This window comes from Astyanax mexicanus, chromosome 23, assembly GCF_023375975.1.
Source record: "Astyanax mexicanus isolate ESR-SI-001 chromosome 23, AstMex3_surface, whole genome shotgun sequence".
Classification (NCBI taxonomy): Eukaryota; Metazoa; Chordata; class Actinopteri; order Characiformes; family Acestrorhamphidae; genus Astyanax; species Astyanax mexicanus.
The window spans coordinates 7855457-7882315 of record NC_064430.1 but is presented as its reverse complement, the minus strand read 5'-3'; the positions used below and the strand labels follow the sequence as shown (position 1 = coordinate 7882315).

The 26859-nt window shown below is 34.9% G+C and overlaps 1 protein-coding gene across 2 annotated transcripts; it reads left to right on the top strand.

The window, feature by feature from the left end:
• Positions 1–1759: 1759 nt before the first annotated feature.
• spi1b (Spi-1 proto-oncogene b) lies at positions 1760–24943 on the top strand. Of its 2 annotated transcripts, XM_007246905.4 has the most exons (6): positions 1760–2204; positions 3389–3463; positions 3599–3686; positions 9579–9772; positions 18762–18924; positions 20855–24913. In XM_007246905.4, exons 1-6 carry the CDS (start codon positions 2163–2165, stop codon positions 21175–21177), a joined length of 885 nt encoding a protein of 294 aa, XP_007246967.1. In that variant the 5' UTR covers positions 1760–2162; the 3' UTR covers positions 21178–24913. The 2 variants fall into 2 exon arrangements, with proteins under 2 accessions (XP_007246967.1, XP_007246968.1); XM_007246906.4 differs by lacking the exon at positions 3389–3463 and having other exon boundaries at positions 20855–24943.
• The last annotated feature ends 1916 nt before the right edge of the window (positions 24944–26859 follow it).

The window sequence follows — 26859 nt, the reverse complement described above, 5'->3', positions numbered from 1 at the left end:
TATCTTATCCATACTTAGCGTAAAGAGGTAAAGCTAAGGTATTTAAGAAAATCTAAATGTATTTTTTTAAATCTAAACAAGCTCACTATAATCAATTCAGGTCAACCTTGTTTTCATCAAACGTCAGTTTTCACTAAAATTGCCCACCCTGTTGTGCAGATTGCTATGACACACATTTTATTAAATATATAAGAAGGATATATTTGGATGAGCTTAGTTTTTTTTTTACCTTTCAGGCAAAATCTTCCAGATTTGTTTCACATACGTTTAAATAGCTCAATAGGAAACAATTCACTTCTTTAAATCTTTAAACAACTTCCTCATATTATAATTTTTTTTCTGCCACACTTAATTAAAAGAGTTACAATAAAACAACACATATGTACACAGTACATACCTTCTCATTTACTATTTTTTTTTTTTACATTTTTTAAATAATGTATATATTTATATACATATATAAACTATAAAGAAATGCATATGTACTTATAAAAAAACAAAAAGTTAAACAAGCCAAAATATGTTTATACTTTAGATTCTTTAGCACCTTCTTTAAAAGTAGCACCTTTTGCTCAAAGGCCAGTTTTGCACATCCTGTCTGATTATCTCAGTCAGTAATTAAGTCATTAAGTAAAACCTGGAATGGTTCTACAACTGTCTCAAAGGAGTTTTAGAAATGCTGAGCTCTAACTCATCCCAAAAATCCTGAGTTAGGTTTTTATGCCGGGTGTATGTGAAGTAACTAACTGCATATGTGTACCTTCATAGTTTTTAAATCTTTAATATTAATACCAATGTAGTATATATATATATATATTTATCCCTTTCAGACTCTGCATACATCACAATGGACATCATGTATTTTCTTTATTTTTAAATATTTTGTTGCCCATAACACTATTAGCATTATTTGAGAGCTGTTGTCCATTAGAATAAACCACTTAAGACCCTTTGTCCTCTTTTGAGGACACTACATTTCTGCATTTCTGTATCATTATTCTACATTTGTTAAAACGTCAACCCTTTGTCCTTATATGGAGACACTGCCTGTACCATCTGGTGGTCGCATGCAACAGTACTCTCGATTGATTAAAAATAAGATACTGGGTTTTTGTACTAATTGGGGTCTTCTCATCCCAAATTGCAAGGATCATTTTTAAATGTTAAAATAAACTATTCTCTACCTACTAGGGCAATGTGATTTGCAAAAAAAATGACTTTCTGTACAAAACAAAGTTTCGTTTTTATACTTGTTCGGTCCTACTGATTCCACATAGATATAATACATAAAAAAATGCACACCAAGCAAACGTTCGGTCTTTTTTTATAGGAAGTTATAAATAATATATAATATTAAAAATTATAATAACATTGTTTGTATAAAACGTAAACTGTAAACTATACTGCAGACACAGGGAAGATATATTGATATATACTGAAATTGACCCTTAAATCCACTTCTTTAAATCTACTTCTTTAAATCCATTTAAATCCATTTTAAACCATTAAAACAGCCCAACATTGGAGAATGTTGGGGTATATTGGTCCGTTTAGGGACGGCCAGCAAAACGGGCCAATTAGACGACCCCCAAAGTCTTCTAAAGTGGCACCAATTATTCCTTCATCCTACGTTAAAGCTCGCCGAATGGCAGGCAGCATGGAGGTGGACAGGAAGAAGCGTGTTGGCTGAGCTGCCTCTTGATTGGCTATTGGGGGAGGTGACACACTGCGTCTGTTCGAACTGAGTAGTTATAATCCCCACCTGACATCACCCTAAAATCAGGAACCAGCAGCAGGCTCTCTCTCACACACACTCACACACACACACACACACATACCCAAAAATAAAGAAGTAACAAACAGAAAGCCCTGTCCTTTTTGGTCACGCTTGCTGTTAGGCTAACTTGCTACTTGCTCTGACTGTATCTTTAGCCGCTTTCTGTTGATTTCAAGGGCCCTGGAAAGCAGCAGTGTGGCCCCCACTGGATAAGGTGTTTGCGGGTGTGTGTGTGTGCGAGTGTGCATGCGAGCGGCGTCCGAGATCTTTGGTTTCATTTGGTAAGAGGAAATTTAGTTGTGCAATGGCTCGGGGACAGTTTTGAAAGCCATTGAGAGGGTTAGCGCGAAGAGCTAGAGCTAGAGCGAAGCCGAGAAGACCCCATATGTTGCCTTCGTACAGAATGGAGGGGTACATCATCCCACCTGTGAGTATTCCCCATCTTTCCTAAGAGTGTGTGAGCGCGTGGTGAAGTGTGTGTGTGTGTGATGTTGCGTTGTGTTGAGTTATCGCAGTAGAAATTTGAAATTGATGAGATTGGGTTTTGAACTAGCTATAGTCAAAGTGATGACAGGGTTTAGCCGTTCCTAACAGTGGCCTTAAGCCTGTGTAGCCATTTTAATGCTAAATAATTACAGTTTAAAAATGCAATATATATGTGTATGTATATGTGTATTGTACTTGTACTTGCAGTTGTGCAGTGTATAGTTTTGTTGCTAATCTTTGCCATTTAAACAACAGTAACTTTTCAAGTTTTTTTTTGCATTTGATTCATTTCCACATATATGTCAAAAAATATAAAATTTCTTCTGATCTATTCTGATCTTATCCATATATGTATATGTATATGTGTATTGTACTTGTACTTGCAGTTGTGAAGTATATAGTTTGCTTGCTAATCTTTTCCATTTAAACAACAGTAACTTTTCAACTTTTTGCATTTGATTAATTTCCACATATATGTCAAAAAATATACAATTTCTTCTGATCTATTCTGATCTCATCCACTGTAGATGACTTGATGTGATCAATCTCTTGTCGTGTATATATGTATATGTTGTTAAATGAAATCAAATTTCAACCTTAAAATGTCTTAAAAATCTAATGTTATTAACATTATCGAGCAACCAATGTCAATCAATCATTCGTAACAAATTCAACTAATATATCAACTAACATATTACAGCCAATCATTTATCCAATCTTTTCTACTAAAAAAAACTTTTTTTTTTTAAAGGTGCTACAAAGGGCTTAATAAGCAATGCCACAAAAGAACCACTTTAGTTTACATTGAGAAATAATAATAATAATAATAATAACAATAATAATAATAATAATAAAAAAGGATAGTTCGTAAAAAATGGATGTGGGCTTTAAATATAAAAAAAAATATTTTTAAAAAATCATAAAAAAGAACATGTTCACACTCTTGTAAAGATTTCTTATAACAAAAACTGACTTTCTGAAGACAAAAGTGGTTCTTTTATTTATGGCATCCCTCAAGAAACCATTTGTGGCACCCTTACATATATAATTTTTTAAGGATGTAAAAATAAAGAACTGTTCACAGAAATTACTGAATTACTGAACTATAATTTCTGTGTGTAATAGAAAATAACCCGGACTGGCTGGATGTCACAGACACCTTCTGAATTTAAAGATTACTGGGCCCTTGTAAACAAAGATGTGAGGCTCGTGTTTCTCATCCTGCTCATAAATATATACTGCATTCATATTTCTGCATTGAAACTTTGGGGCTTTGCTTTGGTGTTTTGCGTTCTGAGTGGTCAAAAACGATCTTTTCCCACTTTCACCCTGCAGCCGACGGAAGAGCTGATCTATGAGACGGACATCTATCGACCGCCGATGGAGTATCCGTACATAATCGATGGAGAGAGTGGCCAAAGTGGTAAGAAGCTGCTTTTTTTTTATTATTTTAGCTTTATATTAGCTCTGTTTTTTACTGCACTTGTGGGTCAACTCCCAATGTAATTTTATATATGTACAGTACTGTGTAAAAGTACACTAATTGAGTGTTTTTGCCTGAAAAAAGCACTATATGTGATTTAAACAGATGCAAATAAACATAATACATTAAAAAGTAACAGGAATTTCTCATTTTTACCTAAGTAGGTTATATCCTGTGAGCCAAGCTTTAGAACAAAGTTTAGTTCCACATTTCTCCTGGATTCCCTCAGACAAGCCAGCATATGATATGTTCAGTTCCGTCAGCAGCTCACCTGATTTAACATCAGTAAGATGTTAAAGATTTGATTTACCAAACCAGGTGTTGATATGATGAGAACTAGAAATAACTCTATTAAACTCAGATGAGGAGAGATTAGGAGATGTTTTAAGGAAAACAGTGCTGTAAAAACTCTGCTTTTTGTAAATTAGCTGTTTGTATCTATTGTATCTATATGACCAATCAGAGGAGACGATGTGCTTGCATGGTATATCTGTGCAGAGTGAAGCTGCTTTAATACAGAATGCTAAAAAGGTGCTGCTGCGCTTTTAAACACTGAACGCTGCACATGCCGTGCTCTTAGTGTGTAAACAGCATGGAGCAGCAGAGACAGCATTTGTTCATAGCTGTATATTACCTGATCAGATAATATATAATATATAATATATAACATATCAGATTAAACTGCGCCTAATCATTAGTTTAGCTCAATTAATAAAGAAAAAAGAATATTTAATTGCTGGGTCAGATCAAGACCGGATCACGTTCTTGCCACAAGCAAAACGCTCCAGAAAAAAAAAAAATGCATATTGAGTGGAGGCGGAGCAGATTATGGCAGATTATGACTGCTAGTGTTTTACTGCTAGTGTTTACTGTTAGTGTTTTACTTAGTGTTTTACTGCTAGTGTTTACTGTTAGTGTTTTACTTAGTGTTTTACTGCTAGTGTTTACTGTTAGTGTTTTACTGCTAGTGTTTTACTGCTAGTGTTTACTGTTAGTGTTTTACTTAGTGTTTTACTGCTAGTGTTTACTGTTAGTGTTTTACTGCTAGTGTTTACTGTTAGTGTTTTACTGCTAGTGTTTTACTGCTAGTGTTTTACTGCTAGTGTTTACTGTTAGTGTTTTACTGCTAGTGTTTTACTGCTAGTGTTTACTGTTAGTGTTTTACTGCTAGTGTTTTACTGCTAGTGTTTACTGCTAGTGTTTACTGCTAGTGTTTTACTGCTAGTGTTTACTGCTATTGTTTTACTGCTATTGTTTTACTGCAAGTGTTTTACTGCTAGTGTTTACTGCTATTGTTTTACTGCTAGTGTTTACTGATATTGTTTTACTGCTATTGTTTTACTGCTAGTGTTTACTGCTATTGTTTTACTGCTATTGTTTTACTGCTAGTGTTTACTGTTAGTGTTTTACTTAGTGTTTTACTGCTAGTGTTTACTGTTAGTGTTTTACTTAGTGTTTTCTGCTAGTGTTTTCTGCTAGTGTTTTACTGCCTTTGTTTTACTGCTATTGTTTTACTGCTATTGTTTTACTGCTAGTGTTTTACTTAGTGTTTTTCTGCTTGTGTTTTACTGCTATTGTTTAACTGCCAGTGTTTTACTGCTAGTGTTTACTGTTAGTGTTTTACTGCTATTGTTTTACTACTATTGTTTTACTTAGTGTTTTACTGCTATTGTTTTACTACTATTGTTTTACTTAGTGTTTTACTGCTATTGTTTTACTTAGTGTTTTACTGCTTGTGTTTTACTGCTATTGTTTAACTGCCAGTGTTTTACTGCTATTGTTTTACTACTATTGTTTTACTTAGTGTTTTACTGCTATTGTTTTACTTAGTGTTTTACTGCTATTGTTTTACTGCTATTGTTTTACTGCTAGTGTTTTACTGCTAGTGTTTTACTGCTAGTGTTTTACTGAGCTAATAAACACTTACTGCCCAGATAAGAAGCTTTTAAGCTTTTTCTTTACTTAAAATTTGCACAGTACTGTATGTTATATGTATATAATAAAGTAATGTATAGGTAAGTATATATATTTAAAATTAGCTTTCAAGCCTTTTGTTTTCAAAATGCCTCCATCCATTATTATTTTTTTTTTTTACACACACAATAAATAAGAGCCTCTCCAAAATAGCTTAGCATTCTGACACCCTCGGAGGCCCATTTTAACACATTTTTGGTAGAATGAACTAACGGTTCGAAATCACACCCAGGGCAGCTGGGAATAAACCTAGCATGGGGGTGTTAGGAGAGCTAGCGAGTGGAACCAGACAAGTGACCCGACACCAAGCAGGAAACAGATGCCTCTTTTTGACAGGCAAGAAAACTACAGACGTAGAACGGCAAATATCCCCAAGGGCCTGCAGCCTACAAACTCTATCTAGGCCACCAAAAAATATCAAACAGAGCTAATTCTGAAAAATAGAAAGCAGCGCCATGTAGAGAAACAGAAAGAGAGGGACAGAAAAGGTTGTGTATTACCAGCGAGGCCAGCTGGTAGTGCCGTACACAGCACACAGGTCATATGATTGGACTTGTGTGAGTGTGTGTAGTGCTGCTGTCTCATTTCTGGAATTGCAATACCACAGTTTTTTTCAGGCCTTCGCCTTTGTAGTGTAGTGTAAGTTTGTGTAGAGTTTGTGTTCCGAAAGCCGCACGAATTTCTGTAGCCTGACGTTAGAAAAGAAAAGTGAAAACAAAGGGATGCCGCTCGACACTTACTTTCAGAAAGGCTGAGAAATGCTATTTGCAGCGAGGCATAAATATATATATATACATTTCAGGGAGGCAGCACTAAACCACCCCCCCCCCCCCCCAGATTGCAAGCACATGTTTAAATATTTAGTAATTTAGCAGCCTTCCTTTTTAAATATTATATTATATTATATTTAGAGATTTCAATTGATTAAAACATATAACATATAATCTGTGATTAACTGCAAGTAATCTCACTTGTTCTTCTTATGATGCTATAAGTTTTTACTATAGTGTATATTTAAATGCAAATAAAAGAATGAATGTGACATGTAAAATGCGGTTATATTTATAATAGTGGTCTACACCTGTAGTTATGGTTATAGTTTCTATGGTCCGGATCAGTTGATGAGTTTGTTTACTTAGAGCATTTTCTTCCTCTGTTTGGTTTGATTTCACACAGGCATAAAACTAAACGCACCAAATTTTGCTGCTGCGCTTTCAAACACTGAACGCTGCACATACCGCACTTTTAGTGTGTAAACAGCATGGAGCAGCAGAGACAGCGTTTGTTCATAGCAGTATATTTTCTGGATAATAAATTAGCTTAAACTGCACCTAATCAGCAGTTTAGCTCAATTAAAAAAAAAAGTATATTTGACGATATAGCATGTGTTAATGCTTTAACGCCGAAAGCCCTAATTATATTATATTTTATTATATTAAATGCAATTAATCACAACAATATTCTGTGATTAACTGCAATTAAACGTACTTGTTCTTCTTAAGATGCTATACGTTTTTATTAAAGTGGACATTTAAATGCAAATAAAAAAATGAATATAAAAAATTTAAAATGCAGTTATATTTATAATAGTGATGTCAATTAAAATACTAGTATATACTTGTATGTTTGATGGGAGATAGAAATAAAGCCAATGTGTGGCGCTGGAATAAAGAATGCATGATAAATTGGATATTTTGGAAAGGTTTTTACTTTATTATAAACATCTCAGGTTGGTTTTAAGGATTTCTGAAGCAGAACTTAATAAGCTGAGTATATATAAGAGCGTTTTTACACCTGTTTTACACTTGTGTTACAGTTTCAGTTGATGAGTTTGTTTAGTTTGAGCGTTTCTCACTCTGTTTGGTTTGGTTTCACACAGGCATAAATCTAAATGCACCAAAATGCGCACCAATTAACCATGCGAGCAGATCGTCTCCTCTGATTGGTCAGAGTTGTTCCAGCGTATATATCAAAAAGTGAAAATAATTTCTGGGAAATTGTTGATAATTTGTTCGTATCTGCTATCTGTTTTTACATTAGATTTACATTAGTCACGGGAGAGGTGGGATGTTTGTAGTGAGCAACATGTAGTTTCCTTGCTGTTTGCTGGATTGGAAGTCAGGAAGTTTTGTTGAATACCACTGAAGCCTCATCCAAAACTCTTTGCTTTCAAGAAAATATCTTCTTCTATTTGTGTAAAAAATACCATTTTACATTTTTATTACTTGATTTGTCTAATGTTCTTATTTGCCATAAATAATTACCCAATGCAATCATTACTAACATCACTATTTAACATTTGGCCCTCTTCATTAACCTTCGCACTTCCATAACTCAGGATTTAACGAGGTCGTAATTTGTCATATTATAAAATCTGATTTTAGTGTCCAGAGAACCCCGACTGAAATCTGAACATAGCCAAAGTGACTCACATCTGATTTAAGAACAATGGATTTGGCATGTTCACACAGTCCTAAAAAATCAGATATGTGTTATATTAAGGAAAACAATGATGTGAGTCAGATGGATATGTTCAGACTGCCAGATTAAATACAGATTTTGGATTTTGCTGCTTTTATTGGATGCCCAAAAATCTTTTAAACTCTGCATTTGATGAGGTTATTGTTTGTGTTGGGTTATGTGGTATGTGGTAGGAACCAGATTTGTAAAAATTGGATTTTGTGTGTTTTTTTGCCATATAGATTATTAAAATCAATCTGTTTAGGATCAGATATGCCAAAAAATTGATTTGGGAGTCTGAACACAGTACCTATTACAATCACTAATTTTGCATTGATATTTTTGCTCCTATTTTGGATACATTTTATCACTATTACTTTTCCTTGACATTCTTTGACATTCTGAATAATCCCACTGCTGATTGGACTTAATAACAACACTTTTTATAGAGGATAAAGAGGAAAAAAAGAAAAGCCATTTTTACAGTGGATTGGTAATTTTTCTTGTATTAGATTTTTGCGAAACACTTTATTTGAAGGCTGCCTACATAGTGGCTTCATATCACATTCATAAGCATTGGATAATGTTTTAATAAAGCAACATTTGGATATTAATGGCTAGCTTATGCTTTTATTTGCAATAGAACAATATAAAAGTTGCAATATATGCAATATAAAAGTTCTTTGAACAATTGTATGGCGCCCAAATTAAAAAGGAAACACATGTTTTCTATTCATAACTGTTTTCCTTCTCATTAATCATATTTATTTACAACAATCATGCAAGATAAATTAATAGAGTGTGATTTGTTTTATCCACAGTCTTGAGTCATGCTACAAGAAATGGAATAAGATGTTCAATTAATTAAAATAATGCTTTATAAATGCATTATTCAATGCTTATGAGCTTATGAAGCTCCTTTGTAGGAGGTAACCATTAAAATAAAGCCTTACTGAAAATTTTGTCCTATACCATTGTGATCACTTTGGGTGGAAGTTTTGGACTACATTCTTCCATTTTTGATTGAAAATCTCTATTCAAAACGCTGTAATCCCAGTTTGAGACTCTGCGCCAAGAACCCCAACTGATTTAAATGGTTAACGAAGGATGTAGAACCTGGGATTCTTGATTCCAGTCATAAGAGGCAGAAAACAGGTGCAGGTTTGGCGCTTTTTCAAAAGAATAAGCTAAAGGAAATGGTGGTGTGAACAGGAAACAACGTGAACACGTAGTCCTGGTGGTTTTGACCAGAAAAAGTGTAGATAAGCACCTCTTCTTACAAAAATGAAATGGACCACTGAACTACCAGCCATGGCTTTACCAGCAATCTCTCGCCAACTGCATTGATAGGCTGTAAGATGGCACTAGCTGACACTTCATTCGCTCATCTCTGTCCAGATCACACCTGGGAGTACAACCCGCACCACGTCCACCAGGGAGACTTCGAGAACCTGTCGGAGAACCACTTCACAGAGCTGCAGAGTGTTCCCCCGGTCCACCCGTCCAGCGTGCACCGCTACGCCGATGTGGAGCCCAGTCACTTTCTCGACCCGGGGCTGACCGGACCCCACCTGGCCCTCTCCCCCCAACAGGTGAGCCTTCACTAACTGCACCTACAGCCAGCTGCAGGGCTGGAGAACCGGTGGAGGAGCCTGTGGTCAGGTGACGTAGCTTCTATAACCATTCTAACCAAACACCCAGAAGCAGCAAGGCTGCAGAGGTAGTCTGAGGTGAAGGTCTGAAATGTGAAGGTGCTAAACAAAGCCTCTTCTTTAGAATGGGTTTTTCAAGGGTTCCTAAAATAAGGCCGTCACTATGCAGTGAACTATAGTAGCGCAAAAATCCATTTGAAGGCTTAAGCCATAGTCTTTCTTTTTCTCGTTTCATTGATCCTCTCTATGTTGTGTTTCACAGTGTGTGTGGCAGTGTTTAGAAGTGTGTGGCAGTGTATGGTAATATTTAACAGCGTGTGGCAGAGTGAGGCAGTGTTTAACAGTGTGAGGCAGCGTTGAACAGTGTGAGGCAGTGTGGGGCAGTGTTTAGCAGTGTTTGGGAGTATGTGGCAGTATTTAGCCGTATTTGGCAGTGTTTAGCAATGTGTGGCAGATTATGGCAGTGTTTAGAAGTCTGTGGCAGTGTTTAGCAGTCTGTGGCAGTGTTTAGCAGTCTGTGACAGTGTTTAGCAATGTGTGGCAGATTGTGGCAGTGTTTAGAAGTGTGTGGCAGTGTTTAGCAATGTGTGGCAGATTGTGGCAGTGTTTAGAAATCTGTGGCAGTGTTTAGCAGTATGTGGCAGTGTGTGGCAGTATTTAGCAGTCTGTGACAGTATTTAGCAATGTTTGGCAGATTGTGGCAGTGTTTAGCAGTCTGTGGTAGTGTTTAGCAATGCTTGGCAGTGCTTAGGAATACATTGCACTGTATGGCAGAAGTGAAGAAGTTTTTTAACAGTGTAAAACAGAGTGTGTGGCAGTATTTACCAGTGTGGCAGTATTTACCAGTGTTTAGTTGTGTTTGGCAGTGTGTAGCAGTGTGAGGCAGTGCTTGACAGTATGTGAGGTCGTGTTTATCAGTGTGTGGTAGTGTTTATCAGTGTAAGTCAGTGTTTGGCAGTATGTGAGGCAGTGTTTAGCAGTGTGTGGCAGTGTTTAGGAATGTTTAGGGGTATGTGGCAGTGTGTAGCAGTGTGTGGCAGTGTTTTACAGTATGTGAGGTAGTGTTTATCAGTGTGTGGTAGTGTTTGGCAGTATGTGAGGTAGTGTTTATCAGTGTGTGGCAATGTTTATCAGTGTGAGTCAGTGTTTGACAGTATGTGAGGTAGTGTTTATCAGTGTGTGCTAGTGTTTGACAGTATGTGAGGTAGTGTTTATCAGTATGTGCTAGTATTTATCAGTGTGAGTCAGAGTTTGATAGTATATGAGGCAGTGTTTATCAGTGTGTGGTAGTATTTGACAGTATGTGAGGCAGTGTTTAACAGTGTGCGGTAGTGTATATCAGTGTGTGGTAGTGTTTATCAGTGTTTGGCAGTGTATAGTGGTGTGTGCTAGTGTTTATCAGTGTGTGGTAGTGTTTGGCAGTGCTGTGCTGGTGTGGAGCTCAGAGAGCGCATCTGCCGCTCAGACTGTTTCTCAACCCAACCTTATCCTGACCAGTGCTCACCACTCTCACCACAGCAGCAGCCTGCACACTCACCAACCGCCGTTACACTTACACAAACACAACCGCTGCTTATTGTGACACACACACACACACACACACACACAGATGTGCTCAGACACCCACACACTGAGCTGATATCCATGACAAGTCAAGTGATGCTAAGTTTAAATGACTATTATAATTATGATCTATAATTATTAATCCAGTCAATCATTCATGCCCTATAAACAGTTTATATTACTGCAATTTGACATAATTGGATTAGTTATTCAGATTCCTTCCAAGAAATTAGGATAAAACGATACTAAGACATTTGAATTAATTTGAGTCAAATCAAATATATTGACACGGTTAATCTTTCCAGTGCATCCACACTGCCTTCACTTTCACACTGCGTTCACTGCCTATCTTAATATAACGGATAATGTGATGTATTTATTACATTTATTCATGCATGTGAAATTGAGGCAGAAACAAGGCAGAGCACAACAGCAGGTAATGGCCAGTCTTTATTTACTGTGGTAAAAGCAATCTTAGACTAAACTACTATTCAAAAATATATTAATAATCTTTATTTAAAATGTGTTGTTATTTTTTATAAATAAAACTTAATTAAACTAATTTTACACTGTTTGCAATGAAATGTGCAGTTGGTACATTGGTCAAAAGGTTGGTGTTCTTTCAGCACTGAAAGAATCTGCTATATACCTAAAAAAAAAAAAAGTAATCTGTGTTTTGTGAAATATCATGAAACACATTTTTTTCAAGTTTTAGGATTGTAATATATTGCCTCAGAAATTTCTGACCTAGTTTGTCGCTGATATAATAATTATTATATATATATATATATACTTCCAATGAAAAAGCATTTTTTTATTCAAAGAATAAGAGTTATTTTTACATACAAGTGCCATTGTGAATTAGGAAATGTGCATTTAAAGAAAACACACACATCAAAAGTTTGGACACACCTCTTTTAATTCTAATTTCTTTCCAAAATGAATGAAGTTTAACTTATATATGGCCTTTCTAGAAACCCAAGGATGCTTTACAATTTACACATTTTACACACAACCATTTATACTCAGCATTCATCCACAAACTGGTGAGAAGCGGCAGCCAATAATGCACAGCGTACTCTCAACCGGAAACAACCGTCCACGGCACTACAGCCTTTTACCCAGGACAGAGTGCCAATCTGTATCTGGGCACAGTCATACATACATTTTCACACATACAAACTTGCATACATACCACACACTTTTAGCCCTTTTATTTTATTTATTTTATTCATTTCATCTTTTATTTGTTTTGTTACTGCTTTTACTTTTGACCTTTACATTTTTATTTTATTTTATTTTATTTTATTTCATTTCATTTCTTTTCTTTATTTTATGTTTATATATATATATATATATATATATATATATATATATATATTAACTTATTATTATTATTATTATTATTATTATTATTATTATTATTATTATTTATTTTAGTTCCATCATTTACATTTTTATAATTGTGGTGTCACATCCTTGTCTCGTCTCGTGTCTCTGTGTGTCTTCCCCACGTGACCTATGCTCCCGCTCCCCTGTGTCTCCCGTCTCAGTACCTTTCCACCACTTGTCTCATTTGTAGCTCCGCCCCTTCCCCAGGTGTTTCCAATTCTAGTGTGTTTCCTGTTTGTTAAATAGGTCCACTGTGCCACTTGTCCTCCGTCGGTCTTTGCACCTTCCTCTGTTGTTTTGTCTCTCTCTGTGTTTCATAGCCTCTGTTCCTCGCGCCTTAGTTTCTGTGTTCATCTCTTGTTTAATATTTCTAGTTTCTTGTTTATTTCCGTGTTCCCTAGTTCCTTGTATATACCCCTGCTTGTGTTTATTAGTTTGTTCCCTTGTATATATATTCCCTGTTTATTATTATATTCTCTAGTAAGTTTGTTTGTTATTAGCTCTGTTTAGTTTCTCGTTTATTAGCCTCCCTGTTTGTTTGTTAGTTTTCTCACCTCCGTTTCTTGTTTATTTCTTTATTTCTTGTTTACTTGTTTCTTTGTTTATTTACTCCCTGTTTGTATATATATATATATATATATATATATATATATATATATATATATATATATATATATATATATATATATTTAGTACTTCTTGTTTGTTTAGTTTATGTTCACTAGTTCCTCTCGTTCGTTTTGGTTTACTTTATTATTACGTGTTCTTTGTTATTTGTTTATGTTTGTTATTTATATATATATATATATATATTTATTAAATTATTCGTTTTGTCCCTACCTGCACTTGTGTCCGCCTCCTCGTCTCTCTGCCTGGGTTTTCCTGACATGTGGTTATTTTAGTCCTTTATTTTTTTTATGTTTTTTTTTTTTTCCTGTGCTTAAATGTTATTATTCTACGTATTTATCTCTTTGTTTTATTGCTCCACATTTTAGCCTGTTTACGTATTGTTTGCATTTGCATTTATTTTGAATTATTTTATTTTTCCTTAATTAAATCTTACATTGTTTAATTGTTTTTATAATTGAAACTTCATTCTCAAACCCTGTAACTTTATGTAAGCTCGGATACATTGAAAATGAGGGTTACCCTCATTGTATTTACCGAGTGAAAATAAAGGTTAAAAAAAAAAAAAAAAAGTACCACACACTTTATACATACACACCAGATCAATTTAGAGTATTCAAATTTGTCAGATGAATGCAGAGCTTTAAAATTTTCTGGGCAATTTAGAGTATCCAGTTTACCAGATTAATTTAGAGTTTTTAATTTTTCTGGGCAATTTAGAGTATTTAATTTACCAGATCAATTTTAGAGTATTCAATTCGGTTAATGAAGTTCACGATTAAGGTCATGGTTTTATATTGTACACTATAAAAGTCTCTATGGTAATTATGGTGCCAGGCCAGTAAAAGTGATATATATATATATATATATATATATATATATATATATATATATATATATATGGCTCAGAATGGGAAGCAGATCAGAGAGAGGGGCTGTGATTGGATCCTCTCGGTCTGGTTGAACTTCTCTGTCAGGCACTAACCACAGTACAGGCTATCGAAAAGTGCGCTTTTCCTCTGCGTGCTGCCGTGGACTGGCTGGAGGGAAGGGAGCTGTCTGAACGCCAGGCTGATTTACTGCCTCCTCCAGAGCACGCGGCCACTCCAACGCATGACCACAGCCACCTAAAGCCTCTTCTGTTGGCCTTATCTGATCTGTAGGTGTTGTGGTTTAAAATATTGTACGCGGTGAGGCTTTGCTGCTATTTACAGCTGTTTAACTGTAAAGCAGATGCCCAAAAACTGAGGACCCTAGTGAAAAAAAGTAGATTAAAGGATACTAAGCATTATTATTCTGTTGTGCACTAAAGTGTACTTGTAGCCACATTATTAATCATTATATTGAACATTTTTTTATACTTATTATACTTTAATTGCATAAAAATAGTTCAAAAGTCTTTCTTAAATTGTAGTCTTAAGTGTTCTTAACTGTACTAAAATGGAACTATTTAAAATATACAGTACTTAAGTAACATTTCATTTTAAATATGCTTACAGTAAAATTATAATACTATAAATATTTAATTAATTTTACAACTGCATCCCTATTATACACCAGGTATATTAAAAAATGTACTAAGAATCGATGTTAAATATATGTGATCTATTTATATTAGAGGACAAATATGGTTCTTTTTCCTGTCTTTTGTAAGTAGCACATTTCTATTATACTTTAAAAAAAATGATATATAATTGGGTGGCACTTGTGCCGGAATCCCATCCTGTTGAAAACAATATGAAATGTAATTATGTTTATATTAGTGGAGAAAATTTGCTGCTGTGCTTTCAAACACAGTGTTTTGGGATGTGCAGCACAGATGTATTAAGATGGAGAGCCCACTTCAGTTTTTGATATTTAAAGGTTTATGTTTGAGTAAAATTAACAATGTTGTTTTATTCTATAAACTTCAGACAACATTTGTCCGAAATTCCAAATAAAAATATTGTCATTTAGAGCATTTATTTGCAGAAAATGAGAAATGACTGAAACAACAAAAAAGATGCAGAGCTTTTAGACCTTACAAAATAAAAAAAACAAGTTCATATTCCTAAAGTTATAAGAGTTCAGAAATCAATATGTGGTAGAATAACCCTGATTTTCAAACAGAGGTTTCATGCGTCTTTGCATGTTCTCCTTCACCAGTCTTACACACTGCTTTTGGATAACTTTATGCCTTTACTCCTGGTGCAAAAATTCAAGCAGTTCAGTTTGGTTTGATGGCTTGTGATCATCCATCTTCCTCTTGATTATATTTCTCATTATTTTTAAGTGGTCTCTTATTTGTTCCAGAGCTGTAAATAGTCACAGCCAATTCAGTCACAGCTATTGTTTACATCTCATCAGAGCACAAAGAAAAAAAAATAACAGTGGAATTCCCCTTTATAAGTGCTTATAACTTCTAGTCTAAACCCACTGGTTCATAGAGCCACAGGTGTCCTCTCTCAGATTCAGGTGTAAATAACCAGATTAGGTGCTTCATTTAATGGTACTGAAACTGAGGGAAGGAAAGACAATGACTTTAGTCGACCTTGTGTGTAAAAAAACAAGCTTGTTTCAACATCCTGTGTGACCTCTGCTTCTGAGTTGGCCGCCCCATCATGTGGAAGTGTGTCTTCCAACGCACTGCAAGAAATGACACAAGCAGACATTTAAACAATGTGACTGTTTTCACGATCTTGTGACTTCTGTCACCTTGGCTGCAGGCCGGTTTTGAAAAATGCAGTGTTCGTTATTTATTTTCTACCTTTATCTGGGCTCTTCTTTTTTTTTTTGGACCTCTGGTTTTTAAATGGAAGCGATACAAGATGATATCAGTGGAGCCACAGTTGAGGTTCACTGAAATAGTATTGAGCAGTACCATACTCCTCCTCAGTGGTATACAGTGGTGACTTAGGAACTTCCTCTTTTGCTATTTAGCATGCGCAAGATATCTCAAAATAATATAGCATGGCCACCTGTTGACACAGGCATGGGTTTTGCCTTTTTTGTACCACGCTGACTCAAAGTCCTGTGGGGATGAGTCGAAATTCAGACAGCATTACAGCTATTAGGAGACAGAGATGAGCGACCCCTTAACTCAACTGATTAAGCTGGTTGATTTGAAGGAGAACATAGATCAAACCATGTAGTACATTAAATGTGTTAAACAAACCAAAATACTCTGTGAACTTGCTGTTAATTTGCTGTTTCTGTGGCTGGTAACACTAAAGAACCTGTGCAACACACGTAACTTTTGCTCTTTCTTTCATTGGGCTGTTCCTGATGAGAGCCAGTTCCATCTTAAAGCTTTTGATAGTTTTTGCACTGCGACTGGACTTGAGGATACTTTCGAAGTTGCTTAGTTGAGCAGTTTTTGAAAATTACTCAAATAGAGCTATTCACTGTATACCTGCAACTCTACCTCTGCACAACTTTACTTTAGCTGACACATTGAGAGGTAAGAAATTCAAGTAATTAACTCTTGATGAGTTCAGCACAGCTGTTAACTAAAAGCCTAAATTCCAGGTGAGTCTACCTCATAAAGCTAAGACTGAGAAAATCCAGCCAAGATGTGCAAAACTGATCATCTAAGCTAGAGGTTCTACTTTGAAGAATCTAAAATATAAAACATATTCTGGTTTGTTTAAAACTTTTTGTTTCATTAATTTATTCTATATGTTTTTCTTCATAGTTTGGATGACGTTTTTTAGTTGTTCTACAAACACGATCAAACAGACCAACCTAGATAACCAGTATAACCAACTTCACCAAGTTGGATCACAAGCAAAGCTGTTTGACCAGCAAGACCAGCAAAGCCAAGCATGGTCTGTCTCAACGGCTATTTTTGTTTGAATGATAAATCGTTCCAAAGACTATTGGAATAAAAGCCTAGTCTTAAACCTAGGCTTAAGCCTAGTCTTGGACTACAAAACATTTTAAATAACGATTTCCCATTGGAAGAATGATATGTCTATTACTAGGCTTAATACTTGGCCAGGAAACATCCCTTAAAGATATAATGATAATACAATAGCATAAAAAATGCAGTTACGTCCTTTTAAAGAGCAACAAACATTTAAAGCTCTTACAACTGCCTACTTCCTACTTGCACTCACTCCTGAAGGTCTATGTTACCTCCCAGCTGTTGCGTTCCTCAAGTGAACGTCGCCCAAACAAACCTTCACACAAAGCAATCACACAAAGACGGTTCTCCTGCCTAGATCTTCAATGGTGGAACAAACTGAACTACCTCCACTGCCAGAGCAGGAAAATCCCTCAATATCTTTAAGAAACTCCTGAAGACAGAGCTCTTCAAAGAGCACCTACTCTCCTAACACCTCTAACTAACTACCTTCTACTACCAGATCAGGAGAATCTCTCACTATCTTTAATAAACTCCTGAAGACAGAGCTCTTCAAAGAGCTCTTCCTCTCCTAACACCTCTAACTATCTACCTTCCACTACCAGATCAGGAGAATCTCTCACTATCTTTAATAAACTCCTGAAGACAGAGCTCTTCAAAGAGCACCTACTCTCCTAACACCTCTAACTAACTACCTTCTACTACCAGATCAGGAGAATCTCTCACTATCTTTAAGAAACTCCTGAAGACAGAGCTCTTCAAAGAGCACCTACTCTCCTAACACCTCTAACTAACTAACTAACTAACTACTTCCTACTAACCTCATTTCCTTCTTCCTCTCATTTCCTCCTCTATCCCACTATTCCCCTTTGGCCTCCTTTAGGCCTCGTCTAAATTATTATTTTTTGTCTTAAACTTCTATATTCTCTATCGCGAAATGTACATCATTATTTGTAAGTCGCTTTGGATAAAAGGGTACTTCTTCTTTTGAATGACCAGTGTTTCAACCACCTTGACCACCAAAGACTATCCGAAACCAGGTACCAGTAAAAGCGGGTACGTGGTTTCTTGAGCTGCATTTTGTTTTTAGCAGTGTATATTTGCATTCAGGCACTTAAGACCAATGAGACACGTTCCTTTAAATCATTATTATTCTGTTTGAATAAATGGTTTTTCATGGTCTGTTCAGAAATCAATATTTAGTGGAAGAACCCTTGTTTTTAATCACAATTTTCATCTTGCATCTTGGCTCCTGTCTTGTTCTCCTCCACCAGTCTTACACACTGCTTTGCTTTTGGATAACTTTATGCCACTCCTGGTGCAAAGATTCAAGCGGTTCAGCTTGGTTTGATGGCTTGTGATCATCTATCTTCCTCTTGATTATATTCAAGAGATTTTCAATTTGGTAAAATCAAAAAAACTAATTTTTTTCTCTTGAATGACCAGTGTTTCAACCATCTTGACAATCAACTACTATTCTAAAGAGTCCTTTTTGCTCTACAGGTGACCTACCTGCCCCGGCCTGTCTGTTACCCCCACATGCAACAGTCACCCCTAATGAGAAGCTCGGACGATGATGACCCCGTAAGCCGTAGCCCACCACTAGAGGTGTCTGATGAAGAGTGTATGAGGGACCACATCAGCTCCACTACTGGAGTAGAACATGGTGAGGAACCTTAATGTTCTTAGATCTGACATGTTTTTAGCTCCAGACAATGGAGATAACAAAATTTCGCTTCATTTTGAATAGGAGCTAACAAGCTAATGTAGCTATCTAGCCAGGTTTCTAACAGTAACAGAAGCAGAAAAAGACAGAAATAGACTTTTCAAATAGATTTTCCTAAAGGCTGGCTGAGGTACACTTTTTGGTGCCTCATAAGAGCTTCTAAGAGAGCTACTTCCTGCATATTCAGCTTAGCAGTCACTTGTTCCTAGGTAGAGTGCTATTCACTCTCTTGGTTTTGGGTTGAATGGTGGTCAAGGGTCTCTGCCAGATGCTACATTATTACTGTCCAACGCATTATTATTCAAAAGCGGAAGGACACCCTAGTGAAAAAAATAGATTAAAGTATACTAAGCTTTATTATGCTATAGTGCACTAAAGTGAACTTGTAGCCACTTTATTATTAATCAGTATATTTAAAGAGTGCTAAAATGGATTTTTTTGTACTAATTATACATTAATTATATAAAAATAGTACAACAGTCCTACTTAAATTGTGCCAAGCATACTTAACTGTACTAAAATGCAACTATTTTAAATATACAGTACTTAAGCAACATTTAAATATACTGCTTCATATATTTAACTCAATATTTGAAATATGCTTACAGTAAAATGATAATACATTTAATAAGTATTACAACTGTATCACTAATATTATACACCAGGTATATTAGAAATGCCTCAATCAAGACTTGATTGATGTTAAATATATGTGATCTATTTACATTAGAGTACAAATATACATGCTTCCTGTTCCTGTCTTTTGTAAGTAGCACTCTTCTAGTATACTTTGTTGGGTATAAAAATCTATATTTTAATATACTGTACTACAATTTTCAACCTTTTTTATTTTTATTTTTTTAATTAGTAGTAATTCAATTTACTTTCTAAAAAGTTACATGATACATTGCACTTTACGTGAACTACTGTAACAGTTGTTTTTAACACACTTTGCTAAAAATGTACAAAAGTATTTTAGAAGTATATTGAATTCCATTAAACTAAAAGTGTACTTCAATTGTATGTCTTTAAAAAAACACTATATTGTACTTTTTAAAAAAAGTATGATCAAAGCATCATATTTAGGTACTTTTAATATATGTAAATACATACTGTACATCTGTTAGTATATTAACAGCATACTTAGACATTTCTCAATATGTTTTAAGTATATATGCAATTAAGTATATTTTTTTCTCCGGGGCAGTGAGCTACTTCCTGCATATTTAGCTTAGCCTCCACTTATTCCTAGGTAGAGTTTTATTCACCCTCTTGGTGTTGGGTTGAAGGGTGGTCAAGGGTCTCTGCCAGTGAGCCTTTCTGATTTTATAATTAAAACCACGCTTGTGCTTTTTTTTTTTTTTTTTTACCACGCTTTCTCCTGTTCTAAATAGATTTTTCTAAATAGGAATATGACCTCACTTTTGACGCTACAGTATTATTGTTTATTTAGACTGACTCTTATGACTTGCCTCTATTTAGGGGGATTTATTTATGTTCGTTAAAAAATATTGCAAATGCCATTACATATGTTGTAAAAGTGACCCAATGACAAGAACGAGACCACTTCCTTGATAAAATGTCAGATTTGTCAGATTTAGAACACAAATATTATTATTTGTCCTCTGATAAATTTCCCTTTAATCAGATCAACAGAATTACGAGGAACTTTCGGTGAAAAGGTCACTTTTCCAAATAAACAACCCCGTCACGGGTCAGCTTCAGCTGGACGGACAATACCAGTTAGTTTAGGGCAGCCCCGAATATATGCTGACAGAATCCCCTCCTCAGAGAAAAAAAAAAAAATGACTAAGACTTTTTTTTTAGTTTGAGACATTTTGTGTTGATGTCTTTGTGTTTTTTCTCCTAGGAAACAAGAAGAAGATTCGTCTGTATCAGTTCCTGCTGGACCTTCTGCGAAACGGGGACATGAAGGACAGCATCTGGTGGGTGGACAGAGAAAAGGGAACTTTCCAGTTCTCCTCCAAACACAAAGAGGCCCTGGCCCACCGCTGGGGCGTGCAGAAGGGCAATCGCAAGAAGATGACCTACCAGAAGATGGCCAGGGCGCTGAGAAACTACGGCAAGACCGGAGAGGTCAAAAAGATCAAGAAGAAGCTCACCTACCAGTTCAGCGGCGAGGTGCTGGGGAAGAGCCATCTAGAGAGGAAGCTGTATGGAAGCTGCATGTGAAGAGATGAGAGAAGTAAGAGAAGAGAAAAAGAAAGAACGAAAGAAAGAAGACAGAGACTTGGTGCAAATAAAGATGATCTCTTTCTCTCTGTTTTAAGAAATGAGTTCCGCTCATTCGGACTTTTGGAGCTTTGAACTTGTTTCCCGTTTTCCTTGATATTATTGATATTCCTTGATTATTTTATCATATTCACTGTTGCATTAATGAGAGGAACTTTCTGGAACTGTCTATCTATAAACTTTCTCTCCATTGGTTATGAGTCTAAATGTGCTAAGCAAAAGCACACATATGAAAATATAGTATATAGAAAAAAAAACACACACACACACATATTCAGTGTTTGTCACATACACTGCCCGTCTAAAAAATGAAATAAAATTAAGCAAAGAGGTAAGATCATCCCATTGGATAATTACTGCATAGGCGATTAAGATATATTTGAGCTTAACTGATGCAGGGAGTAGCTTCTCATTTGTTAAAAAGAAATCAAACAATCATGTGGTAAGACTCCTATGATCCTGTAATCGTGGAAAATATTAAGTTCAAATCAAATATATTAGCATGAATCAATAATGCAGAAAAAAACATACTAAGCAGATGCTGAAACTACTAAAATTGGGTTTAGAACTGTCCAATCAATGCATTATTATTAAAAAGTAGAAAGAAAGTCACAGAGCATCAGGGTAAGAAGAGAGGCAGCTGAAGAAGTGATGCACCCATCATGCCTAGTGCCTACTGTACAATAATGTGGGGTTGCTGCCGCAGTTGGTCTGCAGGTTTAGGTTCAGCAACAGTATGTGCTGAAAGAATGAGGTCAGCTGACTACCTAAATATACTGAATATAGACCAGGTTATTCCATCAATGGATTTTTTCTTCCCTGATGGCACGACCATATTCCAAGATGACGAAAATGCCAGGATTCATGGGGTTGGAATTGTGAAAGAGTTCAGGGTTCAGGGAGCCTGAGATCATCATTTTTACACATGGATTGAATGGAGTCCACCACAGAGTCCAGACCTTAACCTCATTGAGAATCTTTGGGATGTGCTGGAGAAGAGAGGCTTTGCACAGTGCTTCAGATCTCCTATCATCAATACAACAAGATCTTAGATAAAAATTAATGAAACTCTAGACAGAATTGCTGAAGCTTATCGAAACAATGCCACAGCGAATGCATTTCGTAATCAAAACTAAAGGCGGTCCAACCAATCAAATACTAGACTGTGAGAACTTTTTTTTTTTTGGCCAGGCAGTGTATACACACAAAATACACATTCACACTCCACTCCCCTCCACTCACACTGTAGCAAATAATTATACACAGTATACATACATATATAATAATACAAGCACAGTGTGTTGCAAAATTAAACCCAGCGACTCGTGAGCAGGAGCAGCCGCTGGCTTCTGCGCTGAGCATGATGGGAGAAAAAAAAAATCACAAAAATACAAAAGCAGAAGTGAAAACAAATGACACAGGCTCACGCTGTACGGAAAATACAGCTCGTCTCGTCTGGCCAGAACACACTCAGTGACTTTTGGTCTCTGTTTTTACCCGCCTGTTGAGGGTGCTTTTCTGAACAACACTTTAAAACGGTAAATAAAGGTTAAAACATGGTTCCAGTGACTTGGATTACAAATGTAGATTAAAAAAAAAAAGTTCTTCTTTTAGAGTTGCGCTTGTCATTTAAACGGTTTTATACTGAGTACCAGACAAAAGTTTGGACACGCCTTAAATTCAGTGTTAAATTTCTGTATCGTAGATGAATAAACTTAAACTTTACAAACTATGAGGAAACATATGGAATTCTTAAGCAAACAAAAAGTATTAAACAAAACATCTCTGCTGGATTTTCTCAGTCAGCTTTATGAGGTAGAGTCACATGGAATTCAAGCTTTAAGTTAACAGCTGTGCTGAACCAGTCAAGAGTTAATTACTTGAATTTCTTGTCTCTTAATGGGTTTGAGAGCATCAGTTGTAAAGTAGTGAAGAGGTATACAGTTGAGGAGTTGGTAGACAGTGAATAACCCTATATAAATAATGTTCTAATTCATATTATGAAAAGCAAGGACTACTCAACTAAGGAAAGAAAAATATTACATAAGAAAAATAATGGACATTCAGTCAGAAAAAAATCAAGAACTTATAAGAAATTACCCTCAAGTGCAGTCAGCACAATGACCATCAAAAATGTTATGATGAAACTGGCCCTAATCAGGACCATCCCAGAAAAGGAAGAGTAAGAGCTACCTCTGTTGCACAGGATAAGTTTATCAGAGTCACCAGCCTCAGAATTTTGGTTTGTTTAACACTTTTAAGTTACTACATGCTTCCTTATGTGTTTCTTCATAGTCTGGATCACTTCACTATTCATTTACTATGTATGAAAAAAAAAAAAAAAACATTTGAGGAGAATGTACTGTATATCAAAAAAACTTCTCCAAAAATTCTTGAGAAAAACTTTTGAACCATCATTTTTTAAAATTAAATACTTGTAAAAGTAAAAAAGAAAACACCCCCAAATCAGAAAATGTTGAAGAATAGTATGTATAGTAAAATAACAATCAATTCCTAAATAATTATTTTATATTTTGATTTAAGGGGACTGTTTGGAACGTGCTTCAGGTCTGAAATGCAGGAATGGATGTACATATATGTTTTATAATAAATTAAATGAGGTTGAGAAGATAAAATATGAAATGCGTTGGGTTCACACTGTCTGCATTAAAATTAAAGACAAAGGAACTGGACAGTATTATAAAGAGCTGGGCAATATTGGCAATATTTAATTTAATTGTGATAGATTTGCTATTATGATACATGATACACATCTATATTATATAGTATATTGTGGATATCATTAGTGCTTAAAAACACACTGACCTTCATGACTTTCATCACATTTTAGTACAGAAAGTGTAATTAGCCTGTTTATTGGATGTGCAAAAACTTTTTTTTAAAGGTTTTTATTAAAACCACTGTATTTAAAAAAAACTGTAGTATAATTTAATAGTTATATTATGTATTAAGGCTGCACAACATTGGAAATGAAATATATTGCAATATTTTGTTGCTCTGCAATAATAAAAATACAGGAATTAACACCAAACTTAACTAGAAGTCAATAATCTGACATGTGATATTAATAAATATGAACAGTGTGAATTGCATGCATTGTGCAGCCATATCACGTACTGTGAAATTAGTTTAAATAATGTGATACACAAATTTTTACCATATCGCCCAGCTCTACTCTACTCAGCCTGTCTTAACTATGTTTCTACTATTGGGGTTGTAAGAAAAACAAGATGAATGAATAATACATTTTCTTTCATCATTTGTCTTCTATGGGTTAAAGGTATATTTAAAAAAAGAACATTTGACTATTCATATCTGTGAGTTTTGAGTTTTTTCAGACTTGATATCGACTAATATCAACACTTATAACAGTAAAGGACTTCCAAAGCCAGATTTTAAATTGTACAGTAATACACAAATGGTCATATGTCTACAGCTAGACTCAATTCTAAAGATATTGGTGCATTTTATTTTGTATTTTTATTTTGTTTTGTATTTCCTTCAGCTGTTAAGAGTGTGTGTGTTTGTTTGTTTGTTTGGGTTGCCATGTTTTGTTGCCATGTTTTTCAATAATCAATCTTTAATCTTGGTTATGGGTATGGTTGATTTATGAGAACAATATTTTATACAGCGATATTGATGTACATGTAAATTAATGAATAAATGTTAGTCATGTTGTAATCCAGCTCGTGTGATATATCAGCTGTGTTTCTGATCTTTATATGATAAGTGAGTTTCACTGAGTTTTGTCCTGATAAATGAGGGGGAATCACCTGGTTTGATGAAACCAGACTGCAGACAGACTATCAGACTTTCACGATCTGTGAAACAGACTAATGAATAAACATGATAATCATTAAAGAGAACAGATCTACATCATTTTAGAGTCTTTTTATCATGGAATAATTACTTGAACATATTTAAATATTCAAAAACAATAGCAGGCAAAAGTTTGAACACACCTTAAATTCTGAAGTTTTTCATTGTTTTAATTTTTTCATTATTTAGTAACCAAGAAAATACTGTGAAATTAAGGGTATTTTGTACTTTAAAAAAATAACACAGTGTGAAGGTTGTGATGTCACTGAATAAAGTAAAAAGATTACTTTTTAGATTTCTTAAAGGGGCGGGGTTATCCTTTTTAAGGACAGGGAATTATTGATCACATATAAATATTTTTTATATATAAAACAGTTAAACAGCTACAATGTCAAAACACATCTTTTAAGCTTTTAGAGAAAAATGAAACATTATTAAAAGTAAAGGGTAAAATTATTCCTCTATACAGCTCTGGATAAAAATAAATAATAAATAGACCACTTAAAATGATGAGTTTCTTTGGTTTTATCAAATTAAAAACCTCTGGAATATAATCAAGAGGAAGATGGATGATCACAAGCCATCAAACCAAGCAGAACTGCTTAAATTTTTGCACCAGGAGTAAAGCAGCATAAAGTTATCCAAAAGCAGTGTGTAAGACTGGTGGAGGAGAACATGATGCCAAGATGCATGAAAACTGTGATTAAAAACCAGAGTTATTCCACCAAATATAGATTTTTGAACTCTTAAAACTTTATGAATATGAACTTGTTTTCTTTGCATTATTTGAGGTCTGAAAGCTCTGCATCTTTTTTTGTTATTTCAGCCATTTCTCATTTTCTGCAAATAAATGCTCTAAATGACAATATTTTAATTTGGAATTTGGGAGAATAGTTGTCTGTAGTTTACAGAATAAAACAACAATGTTCATTTTACTCAAACATAAACCTATAAATAGCAAAATCAGAGAAATTGATTCAGAAACTGAAGTGCTCTCTTAATTTTTTCCAGAGCTGTATATTCCTAACAATGTGTAATAATTATTGTATATAAGTATTGTTACAATTTACATAATGTTTGTATGAGGATTAAACAACTATGCTGTGGTCACAAAAAAAAACAAACACATTATACAGATAATTACCCATTTGCTTGACTCACCAGCTCCCCCTGTCAGTACAGTGAGTTTATTTTTATTTATTTATTTATATTATTACAATAAAAAAAGGTTCAACAAGCTTAATAAAACACTGGCAACACATCTTATTCATCAACCAATACATTTATTTCCTTCATACACTTTATGATAGACACATCTTTTTTTGTTATTAAGACAGTAAAGAAACGCTATACATGAATTTAATTTAACAAGGTATACATTGAAAAAGGGTTTCCTCTTACCAAATTTTAATTTGTGCAGACAGTATTTCCAGAAGAGGATCATCAGATTTAAAGGAAAGTACAGTGAGTTTATTTGGAGTCATATGTTTTATGTATGATTTTTTGGTAACACTTTATTTGAAGGAACACAACTTAGGCGCTTACTAATGTCTTATTATCTGTTAATAAAGCTTTAATTAGACATTTGTAAATGATTTATTCACTACATAATCTGTGTAGGAGTTACTGATGCTTAATTAGGGGTCTGTGATTGATAAAACATTTATTCATTTCTTTTTAGTCTCTAATTAGTGATGAACAGAACCTCACTTTAGAATATGGTGCACATTTTGGTCTATTAGTGACTTATTAACCCCTTATTAACTCATTAATCTCCAGCAC

Bases quoted from the DNA above. Each gene is read 5' to 3' on its own strand.
- spi1b (XM_007246905.4), top strand. From the start codon at position 2,163: ATGTTGCCTTCGTACAGAATGGAGGGGTACATCATCCCACCT. The intron at 3,687-9,578 runs GTAAGAAGCTGC...ATCTCTGTCCAG, and splicing joins TGGAGAGAGTGGCCAAAGTG to ATCACACCTGGGAGTACAAC. The intron at 18,925-20,854 runs GTGAGGAACCTT...TTTTTCTCCTAG, and splicing joins CACTACTGGAGTAGAACATG to GAAACAAGAAGAAGATTCGT.